A 14,892-nucleotide genomic window follows, 5' to 3' on the forward strand; every position below is an offset into this window, starting at 1 on the left:
AACGAAATGAAATCCAAACAAGTACCCACCCCAAAGGATTATATTCCTGGAAGCAAGCCTGGACAGAGCATCCCAGATGACATTCCTTGCAGCAGAAAATCAAACTTTCCTGACAGCCTACTTCTCTCAACTGGCCACCCAGACCCCAGTTATCTGCAAGGAAAATCCTACAAGCTCTGGGGTTCATGGCATCTTGTATTCTACTCATTCCGTATGCCAGACTGCATATGAGGAAACTTCAGTGGTACCTAAAAAGCCTTTTGTGTCAACACTCCCAAGATCTAGAGACTCATACCCGTGATACCTTGCCTCAGAAAAGATTTTCTTTGATGGGCAATAGCATGCTCCCACAATGGGGCCAATGAAGCCCACAGCAAATCCATCTGCACATCAACCAAAACGAGATGATAGCTGTCCAGCACGCCTTGACAGCTTTTAAGTCCCTTCTCTCCCCAGGGGCTCTCCTGATCAAAACAGACAACACTACTGTGATGTGGTACATCAACAAGCAGGGAGGGACTCACTCCTACCCTCTGTGCAGGCTGGCCATGACCCTTTGGTACACAGCCTCTGCCATGCAACTCCACCTGTTAGCACAATTCCTACAATTCCTACCAGGTTCTCAAAACTCTCTGGCAGATCACTTAAGCAGAAATCTTCTGGACCCACATGAGTGGCAACTCGACAAAAGAACCTTCACCCTGATATCTCAGAAATGGGGCACCCCGAAGGTCAATCTCTTTGCCTCCCACACTAGCCATCAGCTAAGCATGTTCTGCACCAGGGAGCATCACTGCATGGCTTGGAAAATGGATGCCTTGTCCTTTCCCTGGTCATTCTATCAGTCTATGCCTTTCCTCCACTTTTTCTCATCCCCATGGTACTGCTCAAAATAAAGGAGAAGCCAAGGACAATTCTTATTGCTGCACTGGTACCCACTGCTGTGCAGCCTGTCCTCACTGCCACAATGGCATCTCACTCAGATTGCAACCCTCCTGACCCAGAGGGAAGGAGAATTCATGCATCCCGAATTGCAGATCCTCAGTTTGGCAACTTGGCTTATTCCCTAACCCCCGATCAATCTGCCAACCTTAGTCAACAGGTTCTAGATGTCATACGTGAGGCCAGACGCCCTAGCACTAGAAAGTCTTATGCTGGCAAATGGAAAAGGTTCAGCACCTGGATTGAGGCTAAGGGAGCCAATATGGCTCAGCCCTCTCATCCTGGATTACTTAGCTGATCTGCTACACAGTGGTCTCTCTCTTTTTCCTCTGTTAAATTTATGCCTCTGCTATCTCTGCTCATTTCCCCACTGAGCAGCCCCTTTTCTCACACCCTCTGATCAAACAGCTCTTAAGAGGGGCTAGCAACTTGAAGCCACCCAGAAGAGCACCAACCCCAGCTTGTGACCTTAACTTTGTGATGGAAAAAGCTCACCCTGCCCCCCTTCAAACCAGCCTCTTCAGCAGAGCTAAAATTTCTCTCCTGGAAGACAGCTTTCCTTCTGGCCATCACTTCAGCCAGAAGGGTCTCCGTGCTGCAAGCACTCATGGCTGTGGAACCCTTCATCATCTTCCATGCTGACAGGGGCCCTAAGGACTAACCCATCCTTCATGCCAAGGTGGTGTCTGGTGTGGCTCTCAACCAATACATTCATTTGCCCACCTTTTTCCCTAACCCACAGAACAGGAGGGAAAATATCCTGCACTCTCTAGATGTGCACAGACAGCTCAGATTTTATCTAGACAGGACTAAATCCTTCAGAAAGTCTGATCAACTGCTATTTAGCTTTGCTGCAGGGGCAAAGCTATCTCCAAACAAACCATTTAAAAATGGATAGCACACTGCATCCATTTCTTTTACAAGCAACATGGAAAGCCTCCCCCCAAGGGGGTCAGGACGCACTCCACCAGGGCAGTCTCCACCTCTGCAGCTTTCCTCAGAGGAGTCCCCACCAGGGACATCCTGGAGGCTGCCACCTGGACATCTGTTCACACCTTTACCAAACATTACCACCTGCCTATCTTCTCCAAATCCAGGGCAGGGTTTGCCTCTGCAGTCTTGCAGGGCATCCTGGCCAGCCCCTAGTTTTCTTGACTGCCTCCACCCATTTCCTCAGCTTTGGGAATTCACCCAAATGTGATGACTGCAACAGTGGAACATGAAGAACATAGTACAGTTGTGTACTTACCATAAATGTAGATGTTAGAGTGTATTCACTGTTGCAGTCCTGGTTCCCTCCCTCCATCCCCCTCTTCTTCTTCTTCTCTTTCCTCACAAGGAACATATTGGTATTTCACAGTAAGACGCTGTCTGGTTCGATTCTCCGCTAGAGCGTCTTCTGCGTGGAGACATGCGTGAATGGGCGTACCTTCATTGAAGGTTGTGCATCAGGGCTGGTAACTCGGCACGTAAAAATCAACTACCAATCATTAGCGGACCGGAGTTTCGCTGTGGCGACTCCTAACCAGGAAAAGCCAAAAGACACAACAACAACTTTCTACAATGGGGTTCTTCCACCAGAACCTGGCTCCCACTTGGGGCTCCTGACAGGTTAGGGCAAGAAAAACTGATGTAATGGCATCGGCTGCCTTACTTTATACTACTGACGACCTGACGTCAGTCCTGAAGCGATAGCAACCAACGCAGAAATACTAAGCTTCTGGTGTTCAGGCCGGCCGAGGGCTACCCTGGCAGGGATAACTTAAATGTGATGACCGCAATAGTGAATACACTCTAACATCTACACTTATGGTAAGTGTACACAACTGTACTTTCCTAATGGTTGAACTCTTGTTTTTTGGATACTTATGGTTTGCCTTTTGAGTCCATGTGGCTGTCTACTGAAGTTCTTTGGATGTGGTGTCAGAATCCAGCATTAACTAGGCCATTAACCTGCCAGCATTCTTCCCAAACTTTACGAATGAAGGATAAGATATACTGCACTTACTGGATGTTCATAGACAATTAAGTTTCTCTCTGCACAGAGCAAAATAATTTAGAAAGACAGACCAGCTGTGTGTTTCATTTGCACATGACAAATTGCACAAATCAGTTACAAAAGTACTTATTTCTAGATGGTTGACAGTGCATTTCATTTGCCCACAAAAAATTGGATCTTCCTTTACCTAAACCATTAAGTACCTAAGTACCTCCTTGGACTACATGAAAAGAGACATTGAGGAGCTCTCTGATTATGTAGCCCAGGCAGGTATGACCCTGACCTTGAGCAGTATCCTACCTTCACCAAGAATGATGCCACAATACAGAGATAAGATGATCAGCTTTAACAATTGGCTTAAACACTGGTGTCATTCAAAGGGGATCCAGTGTCTGTCTGCCTGGGATGACATGCTGGACAAGCCACGCTGCCATGAGGGACGGCTTGCACCTGTCACCCTGGGATTCTGGATATTGGCAAAGGCTCTTGCCACCCCATAGTGCCTTTTTAGGCAAGGCTCAAATTCTAAACATACCACCCTAGAACACAAAAAAGGAAAAAAACTAAGGGTAATGCTGCTCAATGCCAGAAGTCTAAATCTCAGAATGCACGCACTCGAGGCCCTTCTCAGTATGGAGAACATCGATGTCTGTGCTGTGACAGAAACCTGGTTCAAGGCTCCTGAGAGCACCCCAGCACTATCAGGTTTTACCTCATATCATGCGTTCCGGCCCCAAAATCCGGACAATACCAAGAAAGGAGGGGGGGGTATCCATATTCATCAAGGACACCCACACCTCAAGACTGGTGGCAACGCACGATGCATCGGAGACCATCCAGGTGCAATTAACCATAGGCAAGACTGCTCTGCAAATTGTAGCATGTTACAGGCCACCCTCACAAACTCAGGAACCTCACATGGCCTTCCTGAAAACACTAGAGGGGATAAATGTATCACCAAACACCATCATACTAGGTGACTTCAATTACCCTAATATAGACTTGGGAACACTACTCAAACCCAAACACCCTAGCCCAAAAGTTCCTGGAATTCATAAACTCAAATGCCATGGAACAACTAGTCACCATCCCCACAAGAGGAGATAACATACTTGATCTCATCATCACGAACATGGGAGCACAATGTTCAACACCGGAAGTATACCCCTCACTGGTGAGATCAGATCACAAACTAATCTCGCTGGAGGTCCTCATCCCACCCCACCTGAAATAAAAGACCACAGTAAAGAACTTCTCAAAGCCGACTTCACACTTCTAAAGACTAGTGTGGTCTCCTTTAAGGCCCCGAGCCAGCGGAAAACAGTACTCAAGCCGCTGAATCACTTACAAATGCCTTCTACCAGCACCTGCAGGACTGCATGGATAAGGCAATCCCAAGCAAAACAAAGACTCTTTGTACCAAAGGCAAGCGTCCAGTCTGGTGGACCCCAGCCATAAACAAACTTGACAACAAAAGGAAGAAGCTACTACAAGATAGAGCAAAATCCTTAAAAGGTAAGACACCCTTGATCACTATAAGTAAAAAACTAAGAGCTCTCATAAAATCATCCAAAGCAAATTTTGAGAGAAAAATAGCTAAAGACTCAAAAGACAATCATAAGGCCTTCTTTAGCTATGTTAGAAACCTGGGAGGAAACTCCCAGATATGCTCAGAACTAGTTCATAATGATGTGAAGATTACTGATCCTACAGACATTGCCAACATACTGGCTGACAGGTTCAGTGCAAACTTCTCCCCTCCCCAAAGGAGAGATATCTATACCAAACGATTGCAGCCCCCAAACATTTCCAGCCCAAGTGAGAACTGCTCTCTCCAAAGCAAAAAACACAGCATCCATGGGACCCGATGGTGTCCCCGGCTGTGTGCTCCACGAACTCAATGAGGAATTAAACCCACAGCTAGGACAGCTGTTTAATCAAAGTCTTACCTCTGGATACGTACCCAGGGAGTGGCGCACTGCAACTGTGGTCCCACTTCACAAAGGCGGTGCCTCCACCGACCTTGGAAATTACCGTCCCATTAGCTTGACAAGCCTTATCTGCAAAGCTATGGAGAGGATCATAATGGACCTCATAAATAAAGACATAGGGAATTTGTAGACTTTGGATCCAACCCAGTTTGGCTTTGTCAAAGGCAGATCATGCCTTTTAAATTTGGTTGACTTTTTCGAAACAATCACCAAAGCCATTGATGAGGGAAAGGCAGTCCATACAGCCTACCTCGATCTGGCGAAGGCCCTCGATACAATACCCCACTCGGGTATCATTGAAAAACTCATCAGCTTAAATGTTAACCCATACATCACAAGATGGGTTGCAAACTGGCTGAGTGACAGAACCCACAGGGTCAGAGTTGCTGGCGCCATGTCAGACTCAAAGCCTGTCACAAGTGGTGTCCCACAGGGCTCAGTCCTGGGCCCACTCTTGTTTGGCATCTACTTTTCAGTACAAGCAAACACAGGAGGGTTATGGCTGACAAAGTTTGCAGATGACTGCAAACTGGGCCATAGTAGAAAACACATCTGACACAGATATCCTTCAGAAGGGTCTCACAGAAATGGATAACTGGTGCCAGAGCCATGGCCTAAAGTTAAATGCCAAAAATGCATAGTCATACCCTTCGGAAAAACAAGGTTACCCCTAGCTACCAAATAGGTGGCAATCCACTGAGCACAGAAGAAGTTATCAGGGACCTGGGGACCCAGGTTGATAGTAGTCTATCATTCGACACCCATGTAGCTAAAGTAGTTAGGAAGACCTTCTACATTGCCCACCTTATCATGAAGGGATTCTCATCTAGATCAAGGGAGGTCATGGTCTCCCTTTACTCATCACTCATCAGACCAATGATTGAGTACAATGCCCCATTCGGAATGTATCTGACCCGACACTTGCAGCAGCTGGAGAGGCCACAAAAGTTCCTCACCAAAAGGATAAAGGGTCTCAAAAATCTGTCCTATGCTGCCCGACTGAAAGAACTCCAGCTCTATTCAGTCGCCACGCTGCTCAGAGGTGACCTCTGCCTAACATACAAGGCCATGTCAAACCCAGATTTGATGAATATGCTTCACCTCAAAAAATCTAGATCCATCAGAGCCACAAGGGCGGGAGACTTAAACCTCGACACGGCTATTAATAGGACGTGCTGGAGGGATAGATTCATCACCCAAAGACTCCCTATGCTGTGGAACAAAATCCCGGTATATGTGAGGCAGAGCACCTCGCTGGCCTTGTTCAAGAGAAATCTTGACCAATGGATGGGAGATCGCAGATATACCCCAGGGATTACCTCAGTGTCACTGCTCGACAGAGGCACAGCAAAATAATGGGTATAGTTCCCCATACTAAAGGGGTGGCGTAAGCCACAAAACGATGGGCTAGGCTTGTAAATGCCCTCGGGCAGATAGCCTAGTATAAACCTAAAAGCTTACTCAGCCACATTTATGGCTACTTCCATGGTATTCCACTGTAGAGCATCCATGTACAGTATTTGTGCAGCTACAGTTTGGTCAAATCCGCATACCTTTATCCCTCATTACAAACTAGATCTGGTCTTGAGGGGAAGAGCAGCCTTCATTTCAACCGTGTTGAGGAATATCCTTCCTTATTGTACACCCAGAAATTCATTTAGCTGGAGACTCTGTCCCATCTGTTGAGGAATAAATGAAAAAGTTACCATATCTGTCCATCCATGTTGTCAATTTTCCTTCTTCCTCAGCTTCCCACCCTCCATCCCCCTCCATTTCTCTCAAATGATTTGTGGAGGAATGAGACTCGTAGCTTCACTGCATGTCCCTTTTGTTGAATTCCAGTTATGGCAAATCCTTTATAGTTTCTATTTCTCGTGAGCTGTAAATAGGATCTGAGGGATGTTGGGGGTGGTGCATTATGGGTAGGGAAGGAGCTCGAGGGTTTGTCAGGAGCCACAAGATAGTGTAATGGCAGAGTCTGATCCAAGTGCCAGATCTGAACCCTTTTGTTGAGGAAGAATGAAAGTGAACAACACAGCTGGAACATTATGGTAAGCACTTAACATTTTTCTAACTGGTGGAGAGCATAAACCCAACCATAGGGAACCATCAAGGAAGAGCCCTTTTTGTAGGTTAACTGATAAGAGTAAGAAAGTATCTTATTTCTTATTACTTTAGCAGGCTTTAATTTAAAAGTCAAGTTAATGTTCTGGGTGGATAGGCCAGACAAAACTTTCAGTAGCTGTACATGTAAGGGAGGAGACCTGTATTTTTATTGATTTGGTGTAGCACAGGGTTTTAACTGGTTTATCGTGACTTGATTTGTACTGGGAAGCTTGTCAGGGGTTGCTTGGGATTCACTGTTTATTTATGATTTGGGGGTGTGGGCAACAAAAGTAAGCAGTCTGATTGTTAATGTAAATGAAAAGGAAGTACAGAGTAAACTAATTCATAAGTGGCTCTCTGAAGTTTTGAAGATGTCTCCATTTTAATCTGCTCTGAATTGTCTGAGCATCTTTTTCCTCAGTGTAACGTAACTGCATACAAGTATTTTTTTTCTCATATTCCAGACAAGGATTTCAGAGTAAATTAAGAAACTGACTCATCCTATGTGTACATGTCTGTGTTAGTTTGCATAGATTTTATGGTGACTGCCATTTTCGTTTTCATATAAACTATTAGATCATCGCATCTGAGCAATTGCTGTTTACACTTTTAGTGGCAGTTAATTATTTGCATGGGTTGTGACAGATAGTAGTGTCCTGTGGGTCTATATCACAGTCAGTTTTATAACTTCAAACACGGAAGATTCTAACCATTCCATTCGAAGTTAAAAAAACTTCGACTAGTGATAAAAAAAGTAAAAACAAAATAAACTGTTTTAAGCAGGGGGGCAAGCCCCCGTGCACACCCCCTAACCCCCGCTACTTAAATATACCAACTCCGAGATCGCACCACATTGAAATGAACAGAAACCTCCCCTTACGGAGATTTCTGTTTAAACGCTCAAACTTGTACAAGTTCGAACTTATGGTCTTGACCATATGAGGTTCGAATTTGTACAAGTTCGACTGTGTGATAGGAACCTGTGTCCTGCTGCATATTTCTGCATTTTGCATTAATTAGTGATTTTTCTTTTTTACAAAGCCCACATCATTTTATCATTGCATGTAATCCAAACAGTATTCTAAAATTTATGGTTAAAATTCCAAAAGTGTAGTGTTGATTTCTTTATCAAAATGTGCATAACTAATGTATACAAAGACCATGGCAGTTGGTGCAGAGGGTTGAGGCTGTGAACTGTAGCTCCGATGGTACAAGGTTTGAGACCCTCATACCGCATTTACTTCTTGTATGGCCTTGAGCAAGAACCTAACCAGACATTGCTCCCAGAACGCCTGTTAAACTGGACTGAGTGCCCAGAGGGCCTACCTGGTTAACAAATGTTTTTTATTATTTTGTATTAAAACTGCTCTACCAACATTTCATGTACAGCTTCTCTTAAGTCCATTGATGTAGGCTGCATCTTCCTTGCATTTTTTGTTGGGCATGTTAGTTACTTCATGACTTGATCATTGACTACTGTAATCGGTAGTAACCCATCCATTCCGTCAGCACTGCAATTAGGTGTGAAATGTTTCTGCACTATAGGGTAATGCAGTAATGCTGATCACTGCATTTAAATGAAGAGAGTGTAATTTTTAGTTTCACTATTTGCTTAGTCTTGCTGCCTAGTACAGCGCAGTCTGTAAAGCAGTTACTTACATCAGTCAAAGCATCTTATTGTTGGAAACGCATTTAATTTAAAACTTGCTATACAGCTGGCACATTTGGTGTAATGGAGGCAGAGCACTCCCTTTTGCTGAGGCTATGAAAAAGTTCCACTTTCAAGTTGATCATGAAATATTGGTTGGGACTTGATAATGTGTTTGGTAAACCATGAACAATTTTATTTATTTTTCTTATTTTTACTTTCAGGGAACAGCTGCTGTACTACAGCGCAGATCAGAGAATGAAGAATTTGTTGAAGTAGGAAGATTGGGACCATCTGATTATTTTGGTGAGTTTGCAAACATGGTACATTACAGAAGCATTCTGCCCATCTCGTTCCACTCTTTCAAAAGAGCAGCCATTACACTATGACAATGTCTGGTTGAGTGTTATGTCTTTCTTTCCGGAGTGTTTTTGCACCAGCTTCCATGGAGGAAATTGAGACCCCCCCCCCAACTTTTAATTGTCTTGTTTTCTGTTCATCATATGTTCATTTTAGTCTTTCCACTTGAATAATTGCTCTCTTGTCATACGCATTGACATTAAGGACTGATCCAGAGCAACCATCCAATGGTACAGAGGCATAGCTTCCATTCTCTAGCACCCACTGCAGTTCCAGTTGTTGGCATCCTTTCAACATTGAGGATCAAAAGAAGTCTTCTGAAACTGTACCAAACCTCTTGCTAGAAATGTAACATTTGGTTTGTTGCAGTTAGAAATTCATACCCAAAGAAAACACTGGCCATGACTGCAAATGTGGCATCAGCATTCATTTGTGGATGTCATCACTGCAGTACCTCCTTTTAATCAACTGCTGATCGCACCACACTAATGTCATGTGCTTGGGGCAGCTTTCCCTGTCCTAGCTGTTCCTCAACAACGATACCTTTGTATGTCACTAAAAGTTTTAAGTTAGAGGACTTTTAAGGTAGAAAACTTAACATTTGTACTTTTCTTAGCTAATGTGGTTTAAAACTTGGGGGAAAAAATAGTTTGTCAAAACAGAATTACTTTAAGAAGCAAGAAAAAAATCCTCCTTGATGATCTTTTTGTTGCGACACTGAGTGAAGATATTAGATGTTCATCGTGTTTCACTGTTGCAGTCCTAACCAATGAGTTTATCCGGCTCCTGGTAGCCCTCGATCGGCCAGAATACCAAAGGTAAGTAAAAATGATGATGTCTGTCGTCTGTTGCAGAGGACGACAGGGCGTCCAATACAAAAGGGGGCAGCTGATGTCACTTCCTTAGTCTTCCTTGCCGCAGAGCCAAAAGCAGAAGCATTTCTTGCATGAGTGCTAGTCGGCAGTTTACCTTCTTTGTTTCCTACTACAAAGTTGAAGTCAACTACAGTTAAGTACCCCGTTGGGAGTCCACTTTTCTTGCCTTAACGAATGTCAGAAAAGGTTAATAATTGTCTCACCTGTGGAAAGCAGATTCCCCATAGAGATTTTCATTCCTATTGTATTTGTTTAGGCCTTGACCACGACGTTCCTAATGGTGATCTTTGTGCTTCCTTTAATCCGCATACTATTCGTCGTCGGGCTAAGCATTTTGGATTTTGGCCAAAGTTTGTCGATATGGCATCCGCAGGTCTTCAAGCTTCAGATATCCCCAAGAAGCTTAAAGATAAGGACCGCGACAGGCTTCCGAAGGTCAAGTCCTCTGATAATGTTAGGTTGGTCATCAGTCATGCGGTAGCCAGTGAGGCGCCTTTGCAACCTGCAGATTTTCGACCGCAGGCCTCAGTTGAGACCATTTCAGAGGCCCCCAGGCCTCCGGCATCCATTTTGCCTTATGACCTTCCACCTGTTGCCTCTTCAGCTGGATCCAGAGACGCGAAGTTGATTCCGGTGTCCGAGACCTCCATTCTTTGCTCTGACAACAAGCTCATACAGACGACTTTGGCTGCAACTTCTGAGGTTGCCAGCACCCCCCCCCCCCCCGAGTCCTTTAGACTTGCAGGTAAATCTTCCAGTCGTAAGCCGGTGAAGAAGCAGGCTCCAGTTTCCTCTCGTTCCCCTCATTCTTAAATAGTTAAAAAAAGCTGATGACCCTTTTGACTCTTATTTAGGGGTTCACAGCTTCCTCCTTCAAAAAGAGGTAGGAATGTCTCTCCTGAGGCTTTGTCCTTTTCAGGTTCTGATACTTCTAGCATTTCTAATAAGCAAACAAGAACAATGCAGGACAACCTCAAGGTTTTTAGCGAAAACCACAGCATTTTTGTGTATACATGTAATAATTATGTATTGAATAATTAATTATTTATTTATTTATTAAAAGTAATAAGTTATTTATTTATTCAATAATTGATTATTTAATGGCCCATTTATATAATATAATAATAAACAATAAAAAATAAATGTTACTAATTTTATAAATTTTATATTTTTATAGTTATTTATAATAATTATAGTAAATTAATTTATGATGCACAAATTAACATTTCAAAATAAAAACACATACAAATTCCTTTTAAGTAAAAAATACGAAAATTAACAACAATAATAGCATTAATGTAATCTTAATAAATAATAAAAAATCGTAGTACACATCCATAAAATGCCTTGGTATCAGCGATCAAAACCAGTAAAACCAAATGTCAAGAGATGACAAAACATCACCAAATATCAAATCCTTATAAGTACGGCTTTCCACCTAAATGCAATGAGCATAATACAAAAGAAGAAAAGAAATTCATTTTATTGTAGAAAAGCAGTCCGTTTGAAAAATAATACATACATAAATATAAACAGTCCTGACAAACAAAGCATTCCACAATAAGTGGTGGGAACCAAAGAACATAAAAACACGTTGCACAAAGGACATCTTTTAATAATTCTTTAATATTTTTAAACATTTTTTACTCCTACGAAGGGAATACAGCTTTAAGCATAGAAATGCTTGAATAAGTCTTAATAAAATAATTACACAATTAATTAATGGCTAACCATGAGGTATATAAGCATATAGGTTGCTTAGTAAAATTATCTTGAAAAAGCCCGGGAGAGCCCGGGCGAAAGCGCTTGATCTATTGGAGTTATTCTTTTGTGGTTTTATGTGTTTGACTAAGAACAGAACTGCAACACTTGGATCTATTGGAGTTATTCTTTTGTGGTTCTATGTGTTTGACTAAGAACAGAACTGCAACACTTTTTTTTATTTGCTCTATCGAACATTTTTTGTTACTGGCTCTATTTGAATAAAAACTGGATTACTAAAGAAACGTTGGTTCCGATCCGTTTCCTGCTGTGGTTTTCGCTAAAAACTTCTAGCATTTCTGTTGATGAAGAGGTTTCACAAGCTTTCTCTCCTTTTGAGGATTCAGACGTAGAGGAATCCCACCCTTCTGCTTCTCCTCCAGAAGATTTCCCTTTTGGTGATACTTTAAATACTCTCAGGGAACATTTTAAATGGGAAAGTCAGGCTTACCCCATTTCTAAGAAAAAGATTAGGGAGATTTTGGATTTGCCTCAGCATAAGCCTTTGGCTATTCCATCTGTGTTGGAAGTGGTTGATGATGCTTTTCTAGAAAATTCCTCGACTCCAAATTCAGTTCCTCCTGCTCCCAGGAAACCTGATAGGTACTATAGAGTCCCTGATTCTCATTTGTTTTTTTCAGGAATCCATTGGCTGATCCAGAGGTTATTTTTCAAGGCCCTAAAGGAGTTAAGGCCACTGTTACTAAAAGTCCTGTTCCTTCTGACAGGGAATCCAGGAACCTAGATAGGTGGGGTAAAAAAGTTTATACCTCTGCCACTCTTCCTATTAGGTCTACTCATTGTCTTGCCACCTTGGAAGCTATTAAGTCTAGGATAGCAGGTGCGCCTCAGTTGGTGGAGAGTAAGGATATGCAGGACTTGCTGAATTCTGCCAGTCTAGTCAATAAGCATTCATTACATTGTGGTTTTGACATTCTAGAAGCCTCCTGTAGGGTTACAGCCACTGGCTCTGTTATTAGAAGGCACGCTTGACTCAGGGAGCAGCCCCTACCAGAGCCTGTTTAAGACTAAGCTTTTAGCTGTACCTTTGCATAAGGACAGTCTTTTTGGCAGCAAGGCAGAGGAAGTGCTCAAGAAGATGGAAGACAAGGCCAAGTCTATGCAGACAGTTAAAGACTTTCTGCATGTTCAGCCTCCTCGCTTTAGCAGGAATTACCCTTCTTAGAGCTGGACGTTCCCTGTTAACAGCAGACAGAGCCGTTCTAGTACTAGAGGTTACAAATCTTCTAGGGGACAGGTGGCTACCTCTCAAAGATCTAAGCGTTGGTAGGCTTCCTCTTCCAAGGCGGGAAGTTCTAAGCCTGCATCTCAATGTAAACATTCTCAGTGACACTGACCAACTTCTGCCTGTTCTTGCTTGCCCAGAGAGTCCTTTAGGGGGAAGGTTAGCCCTTTTTACAAATGTTTGGGCCACTATCACTGGCGACAAATGGGTACTCAGAACTGTATCCCTAGGGCACAAGTTTTCTTTCCACACCTTTCCAGTACCCAAATGATTCCTAGATGCTCCTCCAAACCAAAATGCAGAAGTAGAAAAGCAATTTTTGTTTCTGTTACATCTGGGAGCAATAGAATCAGTTTCTGCTCAGCAGGTAGGCCAGGGTTTCTCTTCCAGACTTTTCCTAATTCCAAAAAAAGAAGGCACCTGGCATCCTGTCCTAGATCTATCCATCCTGAACTCTTTCTTGATAATTCCAAAGTTCAAAATGTTCACTCTGCATCAGTTACTGCCAATGTTAGAAAAGGATTCCTGGCTGGTAACATTGGATCTCAAAGAAGCTTATCTACACATCTCTATCAGGAAAAGTTCAGGCAATACCTTCGTTTCAGGGTGGGCAAGCAACATTATCAATTTTCTGCGCTGCCCTTTGGCTTATCTACTGCTCCCAGAGTTTTCACAAAGTGCCTGGCTCCAGTCATTGCTTTTTGCAGGCAAAAGAAAATTCAGATTTGTCCTTGGACGACTGTCTAATTCAAGCAAATTCTCAGGAACAGCTGTTAAAGGATCTAGAATTTGTAAAGACTCTTCTCTCTTCCCTGCGTTACACACTCAATGTGGAAAAATCAAAAATTTTGCCATCCAAAGAGGTAACATTCCTGGGAGCGAGTCTGAACACAGTCGCCCAGATGATATATCTCACCCAGGAGAAGCAGACAACTCTTTCAGTTTACTTCAAGGACTTGGCAAGCCTGTCCCAGCAAGGAAATACCTGCAAGCTCTGGGATTCATGGCCTCTTGCATTCTCATGATTCCATATGCAAAACTGCATATGAGGAAATTGCAATGGTACCTCAAGAACACTTGGTATCAACACACGCAGGACCTGGATGTGATAATTCCTCTCCTTCCATGTCTGCGGACAGAGTTTGTGGTGGGCAACAGTCTGTCTACAGAACAAAGGAATGCTTTTTCGCCCGCCCCTGGCTACTCAAGTTATTACCACAGATGCATCGGACAACGCCTGGGGAGCTCCCCTGGATGGCAGATACATACAGGGAAGTTGGAATGCCCAGCAGATGCAGCTGCACATAAACTTAAAGGAGTTGATGGCAATTCAGCAGGCTTTACTAGCTTTCAAGCATCTTCTTTCTCCAGGGACCCTTCTTGTCAGGACAGACAACACCACAGCCATGTGGTACATCAACAAGCAGGGAGGGACTCATTCTTACCTCCTGTGCAGACAGAGCTTGAGTCTTTGGTCCATAGCAGCATCCCTGGGCCTGCATCTCCTAGCTCAGTTTCTTCCAGGAAGGCTCAATGTTTTGGCAGACCAGTTGAGCAGGCAGACCCTGGATCCTCACGAGTGGCAGCTGAACAGAGCAGATGTTCTTCGTGTTTCACTGTTGCAGTCATCACATTTAGGTTATCAGCTTGCAGTAGCCCTTATTTGGCCTGATTAACAAAGTATTGGGTCCTGCGTCAGTTGCTGTCTCTTCTTCCGTGACGTAGTCGGGTATAAAACATGCAGCCAACGCCATTACACCAAGCAGTTTGCAAGTGCCTGAAATTTTCGTTTTCGAGTTTCAGAACCGAGAGGAAACTTTTTCTTGCCTTAAACCAATGTCAGTAAAAGTAAATAATTGCATTTCTTGTGGAAAGCAAATACTCGATTTTCATTCGTACTGTATTCCTTGCCTAGGCCCTGACCACGATGTACCTCGCTGGTGGTTTTGTGCCTTATTTAAGCC

General features: G+C 43.4%; 1 protein-coding gene across 1 annotated transcript in view; it reads left to right on the top strand.

The window, feature by feature from the left end:
* Positions 1 to 14,892, top strand: part of PRKAR1A (protein kinase cAMP-dependent type I regulatory subunit alpha) — a 1,144,729-nt gene that overhangs the window by 1,058,801 nt on the left and 71,036 nt on the right. The window contains exon 16 of the mRNA XM_044085123.1: positions 8,911 to 8,992. Within this exon, the coding sequence (XP_043941058.1) occupies positions 8,911 to 8,992 (82 nt within the window). The remainder of the gene's footprint in view (positions 1 to 8,910; positions 8,993 to 14,892) is intronic.

This window comes from Protopterus annectens, chromosome 10.part0, assembly GCF_019279795.1.
Source record: "Protopterus annectens isolate FY-2018-M chromosome 10.part0, PAN1.0, whole genome shotgun sequence".
Lineage (NCBI taxonomy): Eukaryota > Metazoa > Chordata > Ceratodontiformes > Protopteridae > Protopterus > Protopterus annectens.